The following is a 19,402-nucleotide window of genomic DNA, read 5'->3' as shown; positions in this document are numbered from 1 at the left end:
ATGTATTGGAATAATATTTGACTTGGAGTATCTATACTTTGACTTAAGTAATGAAGATGTGTACCTTGTCCACCACTGCATACTACCTACTGATGTAGTATGTAGTACGTACTGCAGACTGCGTTTCAAGGTAGTATGTTGTATGACTATTCTGTTGGATCTGTTTTGCAGGATTCTGGGCCAGGCGTCGCTGGATTTCCAGTTTTGGAAAGCGGAAGTCAACAATGGCCAGGCTGATAGGGAAACTGCTTCTTTAGCCTCACTTGTGATTCAAAAAGTTAAGAAGTGGTTTAAATGGAATTTAATAATTTTCACATCACCTTAAAACTGAGTGCCCCCCCATGAAAAAGAAGAAAGAAAGAAAAACACGAACGTTAGCGCTGTGCATTATGGGAGACTGGTCCGATGCATACTGTGAAATTTTCCGGAATCAGTACAACATCTGGGTAGTTTTGGCACACTGCAGATTTTGCTCTTTTTCACATACTGGATTATGGCCAAAAAAGTACATACTGCTAGTATATTAGGCAGTTTCAGAAAAAAAAAATGCCTTTGTGTTTTCAATTTTTTTCTTTTCTCATTATCTAGCCTGGACTAAATTTAAAAAAAAGATGGGACAAGAAATAAAAATGACACTGACATCTTTTAACAATTTTTTTTGAATCAATGAAAGTATGATACATTTGATACAAATCAGGTACATTTATACAACAAATTGTAACTCTGCAATGACTTACTGGTAAATCAATTTCATTACACATAGAGATACCTTTTTATTAATATAGATCCCACATTTATTTATTTATTCATTTATTACAGCCAAAAATTCTGCTTCCCTTAGTAAACACATGCAAAGTACTTTAAACATACAACCCTCAACAATATAGATTATCCCTGGTAAAATGGTTTATAAATGACATATCTAAAAGTTTGAAAACAGAGCACAGATATCATAATCACTGAAAATCAAAATTATTGTATAATTAAATTCAGCATGAATTTAAGGCTGTGTGCTGTACTGAATCATCTTATTACAGTTCAAAACACAAACCTAGATCTACATCAAGTCTCTCAAATCATCCACTAATGTAAGCAGGAAATTACTTTCAGTCATTTTCACTATCATTTATTGCAAGTGCTCGCAGGAAAGGAAAATCATCCCACAGAAGGTGTAGGTCTTTCCCTTCTGTAGCTACACAGTCATGGCTTGGACCAAAAAAGCATTGCTCTGTTGGCCTCTCATCAGTTGCCATATTCTGATAGCACTTTGGACTGAAGGATTCTTCAGTCTCCAGGAGGGGCTGTGTGGACTCAGAACGCAGATAAACAGGAGGCCCTGAAGGTGTGGGGCTGCTGCATGGATCAGAGAAGATCACTGTAGCATAAGGCACAGAGTCGCTGTTTGAACCAGAGTATCCAGGGATCAATGGTGAACCACAAATGGACTCTCCTAGGTCACTAGTGTCCTCTGGGCTGTTCAACCACACATCATCATGGTTCTCTTTTCTTAGTTTAGCTGGGATGTCAAGGAAGCTGAGGTGGGACAGGTATACTGGAGTGGGCTCTTCATTGTCAGAGGCCAGAAAGCTATCCTGTACAAGAAAAGGAAATGACACCATCATCTTTAACTTGAAAATAATAACAAACTAAGTGATTACAAGCTTGCTGATAACTTTTATTTGACTTGGTTCGTGGCATGTACCGTTCAAAAGTTTGGGGTCACTTAGAAATGTCCTTATTTTTGAAAGAAAAGCACAGTTTTTTCCAATAAAGATAACATTAAATTAATCAGAAATACACTCTATACATTGTTAATGCGGTAAATGACTATTCTAGCTGCAAACGTCTGTTTTTTAATGGAATATCTACATAGGTGTATAGAGGCTCATTTCCAGCAACCATCACTCCAGTGTTCTAATGGTACATTGTGTTTGCTAATCGCTTTAGAAAGCTAATGGATGATTAGAAACATCTTGAAAACCCTTGTGCAGTTACGTTAGCACAGCTGAAAACGGTTTTGCTGGTTAAAGAAGCTGTAAAACTGGCCTTTCTTTGAGCTAGTTGAGTATCTGGAGCATCACATTTGTGGGTTCGATTATACTCTCAGAATGACCAGAAAAAGAGAACTTTCACATGAAACTCGACAGTCTATTCTTGTTCTTAGAAATGAAGGCTATTCCATGCGAGAAATTTCCAAGAAACTGAACATTTCCTACAACGATGTGTACTACTCCCTTCAGAGAACAGCACAAACAGGCTCTAACCAGAGTAGAAAGAGAAGTGGGAGGCCCCGGTGCACAACTGAACAAGAAGACAAGTACAGTAGAGTCTCTAGTTTGAGAAATAGACGCCTCACAGGTCCTGAACTGGCAGCTTCATTAAATAGTACCCGCAAAACGCCAGTGTCAACGTCTACAGTGAAGAGGCGACTCCGGGATGCTGGCCTTCTAGGCAGAGTGGCAAAGAAAAGGCCATATCTGAGACTGGCCAATAAAAGGAAAAGATTAATATGGGCAAAAGAACACAGACATTGGACAGAGGAAGATTGGAAAAAAGTGTTATGGACAAACAAATTGAAGTTTCAGGTGTTTGGATCACACAGAAGAAGATTAGTGAGATGCACAAGAAGTGAAAAGATGCTTGAAGAGTGCCTGACGCAATCTGTTAAGCATGGTGGAGGTCATGTGATGGTCTGGGGCTGCTTTGGTGCAAGTAAAGTGGAAGATTTGTACAAGATAAAAGGGATTTTGAATAATGAAGGCTATCACTCAATTTTGCAATGCCATGCCATACCCTGTGGACAGCGCTTGATTGGAGCCAATTTCCTCCTACAACAGGACAACGACCCAAAGCACACTTCCAGATTATGCAAGAACTATTTAGGGAAGAAGCAGGCAGCTGGTATTCTGTCTTTAATGGAGTGGACAGCGCAGTCACCAGATCTCAACCCCATTGAGCTGTTGTGGGAGCAGCTTGACCGTATGGTACGCAAGAAGTGCCCATCAAGCCAATCCAACTTGTGGGAGGTGCTTCAGAAAGCGTGGGGTGAAATGTCTTCAGATTCCCTCAACAAATTAACAGCTAGAATGCCAAAGGTCTGCAATGCTGTAATTGCTGCAAAGGGAGCATTCTTTGATGAAAGCAAAGTTTGAAGGACAAAATTATTATTTCAACTAAAAATCATTATTTCTAACATTCTCAATGTCTTGACTATATTTTCTTTTCATTTTGTAACTCATTTAATAAATAAAGTGTGAGTTTTTTCAAAATTGTCTGGGTGACCCCAAACTTTTGAACAGTAGCATATGGAGTGTTTTATGAATTATCAAAGCCTTTCTGTGAGTGAAATATTAGTTTTAGGAGAGCCCAGAGAAGAGGCAAATCTTGTAGATGCAAGGTGTTTAACCAAAACAATTAGCTGAAAGATGCAAAAGTGAGATTATTGAATTCTATGATTGAAATAATAAAAGTGATAACTGTAAACAAGATGTAAATAAGACAACCATGACAGCACCACTTGGTTTAAAATGTTAATTCCAGTTCAGTGTCTGGCCTACAGTCCAGGGCATGTCCATCATGGTGGGAAGGGCCCCCCTTGAAATCTGACTGCCCAAAAATCCTCTACTGTTATTGGCTATTGGCTTTACCAGAGGTGAGACTGCATTAAAATAAACCTATGGAATGAATAGCAACAGGCTGCTTGTTGCGTTCCTTGCTTTTAAATGTATCAGAGCCCCAGTGTCCACCCCTAAAAGTTTGGCCACGCCGCTCCCTACAGTTGTCTTGAATGGGGTAATAAAATATAGATACCAAAAATGTTCTTTGTACAAGGTTGCTTAAGTGTATCGTACAGTTGGCATTTAATCAAAGGCACTTATTGGGATTGACTTGCTTTTGGATCCAGCCTCAAGTGGCTGTTTGTAGTACTGCAGTTTTGGCATTTAAGTTGGATTTCATTTTACATTCCTGGAGGTTTAGCTTCGCTTCACTGTAAGCTGGGTTACTGCATAAATCATTTTATTTTAAACAGGTAATCATTTACGCACCTGCGTTGATTCTGATGTCCATCGCTTGATACTGCTGTTAGCTGGATCTGGAACAACAGGCCAGAAATGCCCCTTCAGCCTGCACAAGGAAGAAGTGTTTGAGGGTAAGCAACATAATAAATAGCCTCAGAGCTTTTGACAGTTTGAAGATGATCTCACCTTTTGTGCTTAGAGGAACAACCCATAACTATGAAGATAATAAAGAAGCACAGTCCAACAAGGGATGCGATTGCAATCACCAGAACAGAAACCACATCTGTAAGGAGAAAAACAAATAAGATGACTGAAACATCAGCTGTGGGAAAACAAGTTATTTTGATCTCTCTGTCATGTTCCTTGAAAATCCACTGCCAGAGGATCATACTAACCAAAGGGCTCAGTTTCAAAATTAATTGTTGACCCATTCCGGCTTCCCCCGAATGTGCTAACCATCATAAAAGCGTCATACAAAGTTACATCGTCAAGGTTTGTCAGGACCACCTTTCTCTCCTTTGGGTTAGCATCAGCAACTGAAAGGAAAGTCAGGCATCAGATCGCATCAAAAGCATATAACAACATGTTAGAACAGTAAAAATAGGGTCCTTCACCTACCATTAATGACTCCCTTCTCATTCCAGTAGAAGACTTTGTAGTTCTTGATAATTCCATTCATTTGGTCTAATGGTATTTCATCCCAGATAAGCTCAATATTTGACTGCCAGGTCTTTTTAATTGTTATTTTTGGAACCATGGATGGAGCTTTAAAGAGAAATATCACCATGAGAGAATTTTACGACAATAATGTACTGTTATGCTCAAAAATAATCTTCAGACAGAGGGTTTTCCATGCTGTACAAACTGTAGAACAAAAACATATAACTTTAGAAACATAAATAAAATTGACATGACTGATTTGAGATCTTCAGTCCAGCAAAAAACAATCAGTCATCTCTATCCACAAGAGGGCATTCTTCCATCATGTATCACCTGTCCCTGAGTGATTGCTCAACACATACTTTTTTTTACCCATGTGGAAAACTCTCTCTTACTTCTTCAAAGTTAAAGAAACCCAAATCTCACACCTCCGCCTTCTCTTTGTGTGATCCTCTCTGTGTCTTTGGTGACTTACCCTTTTGTCTCGAGTAGGCATTAACAGTCTGAGGAAGGCCTATCCCATCCTTAAATCTGGGATACACAGAGATCCCATAGGGCTTGTAGGGCTCAAAGCTGCCTATTGATGAGAGTGAAGAGGTTAGAGCGAATCAGTACCTGTAAGCTGGAAATTGTGTATACAGACAAAATATTGCACAGAAAAAAGAAGAGTTCGCACAAAAGTGTTATTTTTTGTGTGGAACAGGATGAAAAACAGATCAGGAAAACTAAATAAAGGTGAGTAAAACAGGGAATGGATCATAAAACATGCAATATAAACACCTACCTGTTATAACAAGACTTGTTTGGTTTTTGTCAGCTTTTTCAAACTGGGTGAGTGAGAGGTCTGGGTTTAATAAAGGTTTCCATTCCACCACAAAACCAGTGCGGCTGGAAGAAACCTGGCTACTCCACTTGACCAGGAGGGATGTGTCATCTTGAGGAACAACTGAGACGTCTGATATCCCTGTAACAGCTGCAGACACAAAGACACATATACATAATGTTCGAAAAATCATGTGAGCCATTTTATAAACAGCGTAATCTCTGAGACTCTTCTTAAAATACATAATAAAAATTACAACATGACAGTATTATAGTATCCTCAACATCTGGACCAAGCTGTAACCTCCGGTCTCAAAATATGAAGCCTATGCGGAAGTGTTATAAACTGCAATTTGAGAATCCTCTTGAGGCTGGCTGCAGAAACACCAGAAACCACATAGACAGCAATTCAAAAAAGACAATCTTTGCAGCATTAGTAAACATGTTTCAAAAAACAGCTTGGCTTGGTGGGTAATTTTTTCTAACGCGACAGTTCAGAAGATATAAAGATTACAAGTTTTTGCCCAAATAAGGACATGACTGACTTGACTGACAGGCGGGAACACATAGCTGTTGTCTAGGAGGCTCAAACTCCGCCTCTTTACGTCACACTTTGACTGGTTGAGTTCCGCATTTCCAATATGGCTGCCGCCGTCGATTGGCTTCAAAACAGCTCTCAGGAACAGATGGGTGATGTCACGTATACTACGTCCATATTTTATACAGTCTATGGTTTGGACCCATCCTCTATTGTCTAACCACGATAAATGCCTCTGAGAACAATGGACAACTTACCAAGCATTCTGCTGTAAAACCATGGTAAGTGAAAAATGACTTCCTGCCGGGACCTCCTTTTCCAAGCACTACATCAGTAACTACAGACCAATTAGTAACTTGAGGGGCAAAATAACTTCTGAGATTTCTCAGTTTCACTGTAGATTGTTATTTACACAGAGGCCTCACACTGGCTAACTATGGCAGTATGAAACTAAAGAAAAAGAAGCTGATTTTCTCCTAATTCCCTACAATACAATCACTGAGTCTCAAAGCTCTAGTGATGTACTTTTTGTTTATGTTGTGTCCCTCTGTGGACAAAGCTATTCCCCTTAAATCTTTACTTATATAATCCTGAATATGTGTAAGTCATATTTTCTGACAAAAATCTCCCCCTGCTTTTTTTCGTCAAATGCATGACTCACTGTGAATATTTGCTGCGTAAAAGTTCAAATAAAGGCCGTCCTTTCAGCATAATTGTAAATCAAACTTAATACTCACCCTCTTACAGCAGTTGGAGGTATTAAGAATTACGGCAGAGAAATTGTTAACCCTGTCACTGATGGTCTTGCTTGCTATTGTAGGCTATAAGGCATCACTGTTCATTTGATTGGCTTGTGTGACTAAGCATCAAGTTGAAATTATTGTTCTAAATGGAGCTCTCAGTACTTGAATACAGAGGTTTAAAGATATATATACAGTTGTGCTCATACGTTTACATACCCTGGCAGAATTTATGATTTATTTGGTAGTTTCTGTTTTCATGATATGAAAAGAGCAAACAGTTGTTTGACAATAAATGGCTTCACCCAACCACTAACCATGAGTGAAAAAAAAGTTCTTCTCTTATCATTCATATTCTCTGAAAAATGGCCAAAAAACCCCCACAAATTCTGCCAGGTCATGTAAACTCATGAGCACAACTGTAAATCATTATCAGTTTGCTGCTGATATCAGCTGGGATGTCATCAAGGCAGATTGTGTTATGCTTGCTTTTGCTCTCCATACAGACTGTTTTGCTATAAACACCAAAGCAGTCTAATATGTGATTGGCCATTATTACCCAATCTACAAAAAGTACTACAAACCAAAGTCAGAACATTATCCATACTTACATCCAGGCCACGACCAGCAGAATTTAGAATCAAATATGCAAACTAGGACATCATTAAATCAGGTTGAATTTGATCAAATTTACCTTTAGGTGGATATATCCGCACTTCAGTAGGTGGAGATTTCCCAGCTCTATTAACAGCACTTAGATACACTTTCTTTGCTCTACTGGAAATATGGAAAGTACAGTAATTTCCTGTTGTTGAGCACAACTTTACTCTTTCACTCTGCAGTTTTTGTGCAATGACGGTGTACGACACATTCTGGCTGTTGGCACGGAATTGTTTTGATGGCTGGAAAAAGAAGTGAGAAGCTATTTTAAAAACAGACCTCACACATACCTCACAAAATACATCTGTATTTCAGAATCAGAATCAGAATCAGCTTTATTCGCCAAGTATGCTTGAACATACAAGGAATTTGACTTTGGAAAACTGTGCTCTCTTTGTACAAGGCAGAATAGGAATAAGTATTTGACAGGTGTCAAACAATATGTGTTATGTGTGTACCTTCCAAAACAGTTGTATGCTGAGTTTGTCGTTCATTTCATCCCTCGATACCTTCATCCATGAATCCAGGCGTCCGGTGGGAGCTGAAAACAAAAAGATGGCTGTCATCTTAGCACCTTGTCTAAAGTCTGAACCATTCTTCTTACTCTCTAAAAAATAAAACTTTTCTTTACAATACATGTCTATGGATTCACTGCCAGGGTGGATGGCAGAGCTCAATACATCAATTGAGCTGATGCTTTAGAGCACAGCAACGGGAGATGTAGAACATGACATTAGCATATATTGAAAAGAGCAGAAATGGAAGAAAAGGCAATAGATTGGAGACATAAGAGTGACTGATTGTGTGTCTCTGAATTGATCTTGGTCTCACCGCTCTCCAACGTGACTCCAGACTGGCTGCTGCTCCATTCACTCCAGGGGCTTTGCTTGTATCTAACTCGAATCTGTGCAACATACCAAGTCCCATGGAGGAGGCGACACAGATCCGAAGGTCTAGTTGTTCTGACCTTGTTCATTGGGATCTAGGATGTGGCCCATATTATACAAAAAGCAACATAAATGACTCATGGAACTCAAAATGTAACTTCAATCAGATTGTAGCTGCTGAATGAAACTCAAATCAACCATTTTTAACTGTCATTAGGATAAATTTTACTCACTGGTCGTTGGCTCCATTGGATGCTGTCAGCAGTCCTAAGTCTGACTTCAAGGTTCAGGCAGCAGTCCATAATCCAGGCCTCGTTCTTAGATAAACTCCATCTCAGCTTTAAGCAGCCCAATTTTTTTGGCGGCACTTCAATATTCAGAATGTTTGGTGGGTCAAATTTAGCTGAAATATCAAAGAAAAAAAATGCGATGAATGTAAATGGAAGTCAATTATTATTTTCTGTGAAGTTCTTTTGTGTTTTATAATCTTTGGTGCAAAAGATCACATTGTGACTGAACCCATGGAGTCCCATAAGGTGATCATATTTGTCTTATGCACACGTTTTTAACCTTTGAGAATGCAGCAGTTGTGATGATTCTACTTGCCATCAGTTGTCATTATTTACCAGTGATTTGATTGTGTTAATACCGTTTATTATACATTCTTATGAGCATCACACTGAAAATGGTATTTTGCGTGTAAGTTCAGTGCCCTCTGTTGCACAGAATTGAGGGGTACAGCCTCTGTTGTGTTGAAGCCCCATCAGTATATGTTCAATGAAGTCAGCTGTTCTTGGTGAAAAGGCTATTCATCTATTTTGTATGTTTGCAGAACCTCTGAATTTTTGTATCCAACATTTTTGTGATAATATGGATATGCTGTAGAGGAATAATAAAGTGCTATCCAACAGCTAGCTAAGTTAAAGCAAGTTAATCAACTCTGCACAAAAGATAATTTCCATGCAGGTTTATGCTCCTTTAAGTAAAGTATAGATTTATTTAGGGAAAAATATTAGAATACATTCAAAATAAATTATTGACTACTTTGTCATGCAGTTTATACAATAATTTCATCCTGGATGGTTGATAGCAATCTGAAAATATTTTTAATACAGATATAACGTTTTTTATTTTGTCAAGTATCTAATAAAGAGCAGGATTAAAGGAGTACTCTATCAAATTAGAGTGAATTCCAATAACAATGTCAGATTTTGTGTTTTGTAATCCTTTGTTTTTTTCTACATCACCCAGAATGCAAATGGCGTTGGCTCCTTTATGACAGAAGCAGCTTCTAAAGCCACAACTCTGGATGTTTTTTCTTTTCAATTTCGTAGTCTGAAGACTGAGTTGAAACTGACTCAAGTGACATCACAGGAGGTTATTAAATGAACTCCTCAAAAGAAGTTTGGAACTTTATTTTGGTCAAGTATTTCTCCCCTTTCATGATACCAATTGGTATTGTATTACATATTGTTGGAAAGCCTGATTAGTCACCTTTATAACAAGGCACAACTTTGGAGGATTGTGCATTTGTGGAATGAGCAACACAGCTAAACGGTGGGAAAAATGTGCCAAATCCCCTGCAATATTCTCCAGTTGGTATTCACTCTTGTTTTGAGTTGCTTGGTGGTTTGGATGATTGTACTCTTCTACAGAGTGGCCGGCCGTGAGTCCAGACCTCAACCGAATTTAACACTTGTGGGATAAGCTTGGGCGTGCTGTATGTGCTAGAGTGAGCAACATAACCACGCTGGTTGACCTTCAAGAACTCCTGGTTGAGGAATGGGATGCCGTCCCACAGCAAAATGTGACCAGGCTGGTGACACTTCTGAGGTCCCTGACAGTGTAAAATTAATAGTATAAAAATGGTCCTTATTACTGTGGGAGAGTCCAATCATCCAATCCACCAAGCAACTCAAAACAAGAGTGAATAGCAACAAGAGAATATTGCAGGGAATTTGGGCACATTTTTTTGAGGCGCTACCCACAGAAGCATGATCCTTACAAGTTATACCTCGGTGTACAAATGACTAATCAGGCTTCCCAACGATGAATAATACAACACAAATTGGTGTTATAAAAGGGGAGAAATAATTGACCGAAATAACGTTTCCAAACTTATTTTGAGGAGTTTATATTCTGTACAGCTCATTATGGAGCAACAAAGGCTAAAACAACTTTTTACAGTTGGCTGTGAAGTGTTTAAGACCAAAAATGACCCTGATGTTTTATTTGTGTAGTTAAAGGACTATTCAATATATGATGGGTATATGATATTTTTTATGCCTGCAATAAAAACAATCAGCTGATGCATGTTTCCTATATATCTCACCTTCACTGACAGGTTCTAAAATGATAGGCACTGAGGTTGCCTCTCCAAGTTCATTGACGGCCTTCACATAAACTTCCATGTCTGAGTACAGGACAAAGCCAGAACGAGGGATGATAAAGTCGTGGACTCCTGGTAGTAAATCGTAAGAGTGGTTCTCGTTTGTATCCCTGAAAAGAGGAAATGGTTATGTGAAAAACACATTGAGCAACCTCGTAGACAGATTTTGTAAAATACATTCCTGACACCAGCATGATGTTTGCTTTCTGGTAACTGTTTCAGAGTATTCCTGGTAGATGATATGTAAAGACTATTACCATATCTCTGTGTGGAGGGTGTATTTAGTGAGAAGGTGGGTCTCCTGCTCCCCTGGGTCCCATCTACAGGTTAGGGTGATGGGGGTGGTGAGGTTTGTCTGACAGCTGACATTCTGTGGTGCTGCTGGTGGATCTACAAATATATGACAGAGTTAGTTTTTGTCATAGATTTCTCCAGGACAGTAGTCTTTATGTACATTTTCCCCACGTTTTCCCCGCAAGTGTTTGGTTTTGATCCAATGGGATCAAGTTCTGTGGGACTAGCGACTGCACTCAGGATTGATGCATTGATAGAGCATCCAGAACTGATGTAACACTACTAAGTGCCATCAGTATATGAATGTGTTGTGAATGGGTGAAAGTGACATGTAATGTAAAAGTTCTTTGAGTGGTAAGAAGACAAGAGAAATTGCTATATAAACAGTCTCTTTACCATTTACAATACAGTGAAATAAAAGCCCTAACTTAATGTCCTCAACACTTTATTCTTCTTTTAGCATCTGCAGCTTTTGAAAAGTAGTTTCCTTACTGTTTACATGGGCAATAAACCCATAACTCAAGCTAGGAAGTGCAGCGTTCTTTTTCTTGGTATTATTATTATAATCTTTTGAAGCTTTGGCTTAACATGTATCTATGTACGTCTAAATCCATTAACATAGAAAACTACAAGATCTTCTTTACTAGTACTGTTTAAATTATTCAAAAGTCTAGCATGGTATATTAAGTTGCACCAAATAAAGGCTGAAAAAGAAGTCATTGACCAAATTTACAGATTTTTTTCCTCTTTTGATTTTCAATGTTGATCCTTGATTGAGTGAAATTATTTGACTAAATGAACAAACATGCACAAGAAGTTGAAATCCTTCTCACATCCAGCTCTGATCTCCACTCCTGCCACCACTTGAACAGTAGAGGCCTGGACGCAGCAGGTGAGGAATGCCCTGGTGTGACTGAAGCTCGGTATAACAACCTGGGACACCCTGCTGCTCTCATTAGCCCCAGGGCTGCTGGGAAGAATACGATCACCGAGACGCCACTCTATTTGAACAGCTCGTCCGATAACCAGAGGGCAGTCTTTTCTGATGATACAAGTGGCTGAGACAGGTGACCCCATAGGCACCAAGGAGCTGGACGTCTGGATCTGTGCACACGGCTGTATGCCATCCTCTAACAGAGGAAAAAACAGGAAATTTAATATTAACTCAGCATGTTTGAAAGGATCTTGAATTGAATAGCCAAGCTTTTTATTTATTAAAGACAGGATCTCAGAGGAAAAGGAATGAAAGGTGTCATAACAATTGTCTTTGTCAGAGCCAGTTAGGTATTTCCATTTAGATTCTGTATTTCAGTCTGAGAGAAGCACTCACCATTTCTCACTCCATCCACAAAAGCCACCAGCATGACAATCACTGACACCCATGTGGATATCATGATGATAAAACCTGTTAGGCAGCCAAAATGAAAAGCATTACATTCAAATGAAAAACTTGAATGCCCTATCGAAACTATATAGTTGAATTGCCATCCGTTCAGAGCAGCATGCTGCATTGTGTGAGGTGAATAACGGCTGCAGCTTCGAAAGACATCATCAACACAGCATTTCGAGGTTCTGATGTGAGCAACGAGGTGATCTCCATAATGCATAATGTTTCAATATAAGACAGATAGAGAGTGCACCCAATGCTTCACAATACAGCACAGAGCAATCTGCAGTCTGTGTAAAGTGTTTGCAGAGCATTCTCAGAACAAACCCAAACACAGACACGCTCATGAATATAAAAATTCAACACCGGTGACAGCTTGAGTCCACATTTACGCAGCATTATTACACAAAGGATGTGACATTTAAAGCTCTGCACGCTGTTACAAAATTGAAATTGTTGTGTAGACGGAATAAATACACATGCTGACAGTGGACACTGTATGTCTCCTCTTACACTGATCTATAAACAGGATATCATTTCAGGACAAACAATGAGCTCATATCCATCATTAACAAGTTATCAAGTGAGTTTCTAAGGACTTGTTTTGACAGATACTCACCATTACACAATCATGAGAGGTTAATCTTCACTGGATCCTTTTCCAGCTCACAATGAAACTCCAACATGGAACAGACATGCCTTCACAGCATTTCAGGAGCTGTGTGTAGCGCTGTATGAGCAAAGACACACTGGTTATTATTCAGATATACAAACGGCTTATCATAAGGAAACTGGAGAGAAATTTTAAGTACATGCCAAGTGACCTTTAAATGACCTATGAAAGCAAACACGACCATCAGGATAAAAGTCTGATTACTGGGGAGTTAATGCCTGTAACCACTGGGTCAGGGGGAGTCAGAGGGGTTGATGCAATGGGCTGATTTCCAAATGCACGTTCAACCTGCAACAGGATCGTTCATATGGGGCAGCTGTACAGAGACCCCTGACTGTGGTCTATTTCATACACCTCATAGTTTTACAAAGAAACACCAGACATCATGATTCAATGTACTGTTCTTGTTTTACCTCTACACTTATGTCCATATACATGTTCGCTTTGTCCGTCCATCTGTAGCATTCTTCATGTCTCCAGCACCATTAGTGTAATTCGATACACTTAACTATTAATTTAAAAAATACATAGCACCCTCAAATCTTGGTTACAGCATGTTAGCATTTTATCAAACAGCTGCAACATGCACAAGTATTGTAGAAGAATACATTTAATACATTGAATCATCGGTGTCGACCTGCCCCCCATCCAGGACTTGTACCGGTCCCGGGCCAGGAAACGGGCAGGTAGCATCACCGCTGACCCCTCACACCCTGGACACAAATTCTTCAAACTCCTCCCCTCCGGCAGGCGCTACAGATCACTGTGCGCCAAAACAACCCGCCATAAGAACAGTTTCTTCCCCCAGGCTGTCACTCTGATGAACACTAAACCATAACAGTGTCATACCTGTCAGATAAACACTCTCTGTAAATATACATGTAGATATACAATGCAACAATTCTCCAAGCAGAATTCCATAATTCTATTTTTTGTATTATTTAACTACTATTTTATAATGTAAAACTACCTCTGCAACTCACCACTGCACTTTATCATATTATTTTAGCCTGTACATATTAGTCAAGCCTATTTGTTGCTTCTTTGTATTTATAGCTAAGGTTATTGTTATTATATTTTTATTTTATTTTTTATTGTAGTTCTTATTCTTATTCTTATTCTTATGCCTTGTACAAAGAGAGCACAGTTTACTAAAGTCAAATTCCTTGTGTGTTCAAGCATACTTGGCGAATAAAGCTGATTCTGATTCTGATTCTGATTCTGATTTAAATAATTCAAAGATAAAAACAAAGTAAAATTTGACATTTGACCACAAATATTATCTAATAGAGATGTAGCGTTCGCGAACGAGTTGGTCTTATATACATATATTTATTCTTTTTATATTTTTTCTGTGTTGTTAAAATGTTCTTGTGTGGAAAATTTTACAGTAAAGTTGTTTTGCATGGAAGTTATCTGTAGCCTGAGTAGTTTTTACAGTGCCACAAAGTTTTTTAGGTGAGGGAAAATTCCATATAGTGATCTCACTGTCGAAGCATGGGGATATGGCACCATCTTATGGAATGTTTACAAGGCCACATGAAATTATAATCAATATTTTGTAATAATTCCCACCAATAGAGTATATATATTGGTAGGATGTGTAAGTTTGAATTATTCTGATCCAAATCTTATCTCATAACTGCTACAAGTGATTGTTTCCTTGATAAAAACGAATTACCCCTGGTTGACTTCTAAAAAAGAAAGAAATCTAACAATGAGCCAAAGAGCCAGTCTTTTGAACTGCTCTTTTTAAAGGAACGGCTCCTCAAGATCCAGTTCCCTTCAAAGAGCCATAAATCCCATCTCTATTATCTAAGACAGAGAGACATGGACGGAAGAGTTCATTATAACAGACCACAGTCATGTTCAAACACATTAAATATCAGTAACTGTATTCCAGACCTGGAGAGGATATTGTAAAAATGCATATGTCGATAGTGCAGAAACACATGAAATATGTTTCCAACTGCGATAGATGGTGATTGCCCCTATTATATATGAATCTCATGATTCATAGTTCTGTGAGAAGAGATGAGAGCACAGCTTGGTTTAACTTCTCTGTCCTTCATAAGCATTATCAGGCAAACATGTGAATGATGACACTTAAATATCGTTTGTGTCTGTTACTGGATCAGTTCCTCATAGAAAGTAGAACTGAAGTGATATTCGTGTCAAGATGATGACTAATTTCAAGATTTCAAAATGGACCTGCATTTTTTTGTATTTTGTGACTGTCATTTGAATAAAAGGCTATTCTTCCAGCTATGCATCTTATCATTGAAGTAAGAGATAATTTTGTTGTGTCTCGTTCTTGTGAACCCAGTATCATGTATCGCCTCATGGGCTGAGTGTTTCGTCACTCCTTTATAATCGAATATATAGTAGTAACAAAGAACCCGTCAGGTTGGAAAGCTCTCATGCGTTATCTGATGGATTGGAAGATAAACTGCATTGATTTCTCCATCGGAGATGAAGTCACACAGACACACACGAATGTGAACACTCAATCACATATGCACATACACAAGTTGAGCCGGTAATGAGTCCACATCACTGTGAAACATCCTTTGGTCTTGTAACTCTTGGTGTTGGTCTCCATGGCTGGTGCTTGTTAAAAGAGAAAATCTGGAGTCTGTTGTTTGAGACATTGTGAAAAGGCCCAAACTTATTCCTTAAAATCAAACCCCCCTAATTCAGATTTCAGTTTCTTTTTCAGACTTACATCCATCCAACTTCTGGTGGAACTGGGAAGCAGCTAGAGCAACTCAATGAGACATCTGGACCTTTAAAATTGCAAACAATCTCATAAGACGAGGAGGTGTTGCTTTGAGAATTTGTAACTTTAGCTTCAGCCCTCGGACCTCAATATCCAACTGTTTGGTGAAGTCTGCATTAAAGCGATGTGGGGGAAATAGAATTTCTCCCTGTTTCTTATCAGCTGCATGCATAAAGGCCTTCATTTTCTTTCGCTTTCCTTTTTAGAATTGCTGCTTACTACTAAAATGTAATTGCCTGGGGCCCGGACAAAAGGCAGCCGAGAGAGACGGACAGAGAGACGGAGAGAGAGAGAGAGAGAGAGAGAGAGAGAGAGAGAGAGAGAGAGAGAGAGAGAGAGAGAGAGAGAGAGAGAGAGAGAGAATCTGGAGTGTATTTTGACAACAAACAATTTGATATGCTTAAGCAAAGACAGTTGAATATAAAACTGGCTATTTTAAGGGTTCCAGACAATTTTGCTCTTAATGGATTGATGCAAATTTGTTATCTGGATAAAGTTTGGTGCCTCAGTGAGTCATGTTTCTGAGCAGAGGAACATTTCGCTCCAGCCACCGTGTGTTTCCTTTCCTGTTGCTATTGGGGGGTTACAAAACACCCACTCTCAGGATTTGGCAATATCCTTGACACAGAATGCGATGAAAAACCTGTCACTATTTCCCCTTTCTTGTCCTACTTCTCACACAAAGAAGTGTAGTTTTAACATGTATTTTTAAAGTCTTAAAGAAACTTACATGTCGTGTCCAGAGTGCTTTTCTTCTGAGCTGAGTAACTTCTTGCTCCAACACAGTAACCTTTTGAGTCAGCAGTTGTAAAAATCCAAGAACTTAAAAAGCAGAAAAGCAATCTGTTTCACATCCTCTTTTTTTTTTTAAAGATGAACAGAACATAAACATGTTTGCCTTGCCTTTACATGCCAACGTTATTTCCACAGTGACACTGTCACCATTTTGAAATGTTTGTCTTCATATAAAGATAGCTTTAAAACTTTAGATTTATCACACTTAGTATGTTTACTTTAAAAGGATTATCTTATCTTAGAATACCTCTTGAAATCCTCCAATATTTGAAGATCTGATACCCACAATCCTCTACATCTGGAGTATTTCATGTTGAGTTAAAAAAAAAAAATTGGCCTTATTTGACAGGGAACTACAAAGGATGACAAATGGCACACGTACAATACAGAACAGCATAAAAAGAAATTAAGTAGAGCTGTCCGTGAGCTGGATCACGATGCAAATCTCCAAGCCTGAACCTGTGTCATCCAAACACAAGTTTTGTGAAGTTTCCCTTTTCAATCTGGCACAAGTATCAAAATGAAAGGACCAGCAAGTCGCTTGATGTGAAGATAAAGGAGAGCCATCAGAGAGGCTTTTCACTCACCACACAGAAGCTGCTGCAGACCCAGAAAGACGAGAGGCTCTCATCAGCCCTGATAGCACCAGATGAAACGGTGTGGCTCAAAGCAGCTCAGATGAGAGGACATGTGTGTGTGTGTGTGTGTGTGTGTGTGTGTGTGTGTGTGTGTGTGTGTGTGTGTGTGTGTTAACCAAGCAGCAGCAGCAGCAACAGCAGCAGTAGCAACGTCCTTGTTCTGGACCTCTGAAACTTCACTTTTTTTCAGGAAGACATCAACACATGACTGATGGGGCCTCTTATGGGAAGCAAAGTGGGGTGTTACAATCCAAAGTTTTGCTAGAAAGAAAGTTGTTCAGTAGTTTAAAAAATGAATATAAGAGAACATTTCAGTGACTCCTTACTTTGCCACTGTTTTTACAATCCAAGTATCCCACACATGCAGCACACTTTAAAACATAAGCTGTTCAGGTCAAGCTCTTATTGATGAAATCAGAAAAATATGATCAACATTATACAGGACAAAAGAGGAGATAAGAGCAGATCCATGCCAAAATAAGTAGGGTCCCATTTCAGGGGTAGGATCCCTCTAAGGGCACTGCATATGAAGGATGCAGCCTTTATAGACTGCCTATAGGCAACTCAGGTTAAATAGAAATAAGACTGTCTGGTCTACGTAAAGATTTCCTGTTCGTGTCACTAGCTGTCCCCCTCTTAGAGTATGGACAGGCTGCACTCAACGTGATACAGCTAAATATTCTCCCCCATTCAACAACTGTCTGCTTCCTTCTACAATTCTGCAATTCTACAATTCTACAATTTCATTTAGCAGACGCTTTTGTCCAAAGTGACGTGCAACACAAGCAAGAATTTAGACTGGAGGGAAAAACCTTAGTAAGTGCGACAAAGTGCTTCAAGTTGATTGGCCACAGGTTCTGCCATCTAGTGCCAGAAGAAGTGCAAGGATTTTTGTTGTTGTTGTTTTTTTCAAAGGATAATGTAGCCACAGGTAATCACAACAAATAATTCAAGTCAACAATATCGTTCAACATTCAACAGCACTCAATATTCAGTGCTAAATATTCAATAAGAGCTGGGTTTTAGAACTTCTGATTCATTCTACCCCCTGAGGAGAAAGAGGAGAAGGGTCAGGTTAAGTGCCAAAGTGTTCCCTGAACAGTTGAGTATTCAGACATCTCTTAAAAGTAGAAAGGGACTCTGTGGATCGTAAGGAGTTAGGCAATTCATTCCACCAGTTAGGAACAACAGAGGAGAAGAGTCTAGCTAGAGATTTAGAGCCATGCAGGGCTTCTCACTGTCATTATATCAAAATCATCCATTCATAGAAAATGCTGGAGTACTTGAAGGAAAAACATCTTGTGGAGTGCTGGTTTGATTGATAAGATAGCACATCTCTAGGCATGTAGAAATGTGTGAAATCAACATCCTGTAGCTAGATGGCTAACTAGCTCAAGTAACTAGCATCAAGTAACTTGTTGAACTCCAAGCTTTAAAGGGTCTGCCTTTTTTAACATCTGTATCTGACTATTTCACAGAGGGGAAACCATGTACTACAAGTATGCTTGGTACTGTTTACGGATGCCTCATATAACCTCACCACAAACAGAAAAAAAATCCAAGCTATCACTTTAATCTGAAGAAAAGTAATGTCAATTTCTGGAGTAAATTTTGGTTAAAGGCATAAGTGAAGGGGCACACTCAACCTCTCTAAAGCCAATCATTCTTTATTTTTCCATGAATCACTCTAAAAAACACAATTGGAAGCAACTGTATAAACATGCAGATCCTAACACTTGATAAAGATAAAGAAGGCATTCTGCTAGCTAACAATGTGAACAATGGCCAAGAGCAGAATCTGAAAGTATATCTCTGAACAGGTAAGGTGTCTTGCTTGTATTCATATAAGAGTATTTCATGATTTTTTACACAAAAATGTTAATACGCCGGCCTTCAAATACCCAACAATATGACTTCAGGGGAAAAAATGCAATAAGTCTGGATCAGACTGACCCCTCTGTGTTGAATCTGACCTTTGAAGTAGCAGATCTGCTGTATCACCGAGGCTGCCTTGAGAAAAAATGCAGTCATCTCCCTCTCTGAGCCCATTCAAGCCTTTGTCAGGACGGTAATAGAACAAGCTTTTAAATGGGATTGTAAACTGTGCCTTGACCCCCCAAG

The 19,402-nt window shown here is 39.0% G+C and overlaps 1 protein-coding gene across 3 annotated transcripts; it reads right to left on the bottom strand.

The window, feature by feature from the left end:
* Positions 1–766: 766 nt before the first annotated feature.
* On the bottom strand, positions 767–17,477 carry csf3r (colony stimulating factor 3 receptor (granulocyte)). 3 transcript variants are annotated; one of them, XM_034698749.1, is made up of 18 exons: positions 17,231–17,362; positions 16,579–16,670; positions 13,016–13,126; positions 12,340–12,414; positions 11,843–12,139; positions 10,973–11,105; positions 10,659–10,825; positions 8,560–8,729; positions 8,271–8,421; positions 7,898–7,980; positions 7,474–7,681; positions 5,464–5,652; positions 5,155–5,256; positions 4,638–4,784; positions 4,415–4,555; positions 4,206–4,302; positions 4,047–4,125; positions 767–1,592 (listed from the first exon to the last, which is right to left on the bottom strand). In XM_034698749.1, the coding sequence occupies exons 4-18, from the start codon at positions 12,401–12,403 to the stop codon at positions 1,107–1,109; spliced, it is 2,514 nt and encodes an 837-aa protein (XP_034554640.1). In that variant the 5' UTR covers positions 12,404–12,414; positions 13,016–13,126; positions 16,579–16,670; positions 17,231–17,362; the 3' UTR covers positions 767–1,106. The 3 variants fall into 3 exon arrangements, with proteins under 3 accessions (XP_034554640.1, XP_034554641.1, XP_034554642.1); XM_034698750.1 differs by having other exon boundaries at positions 16,579–16,638; XM_034698751.1 differs by lacking the exon at positions 16,579–16,670 and having other exon boundaries at positions 17,231–17,477.
* Between the last annotated feature and the right edge of the window lie 1,925 nt (positions 17,478–19,402).

The sequence above is a fragment of the Notolabrus celidotus genome, chromosome 12 (assembly GCF_009762535.1).
Source record: "Notolabrus celidotus isolate fNotCel1 chromosome 12, fNotCel1.pri, whole genome shotgun sequence".
NCBI classification, from domain to species: domain Eukaryota; kingdom Metazoa; phylum Chordata; class Actinopteri; order Labriformes; family Labridae; genus Notolabrus; species Notolabrus celidotus.
This window is presented reverse-complemented; position numbering and strand designations above follow the sequence as displayed.

Coding starts and splice junctions, on each gene's coding strand:
- csf3r (XM_034698751.1), bottom strand. CDS start 12,403: ATGATATCCACATGGGTGTCAGTGATTGTCATGCTGGTGGCTTTTGTG. Junction 11,106..11,842: donor AGTGGAGATCAGAGCTGGAT/GTGAGAAGGATT, acceptor ATATATTTGTAG/ATCCACCAGCAGCACCACAG. Junction 7,981..8,270: donor TGGAGTCACGTTGGAGAGCG/GTGAGACCAAGA, acceptor TTTTGTTTTCAG/CTCCCACCGGACGCCTGGAT.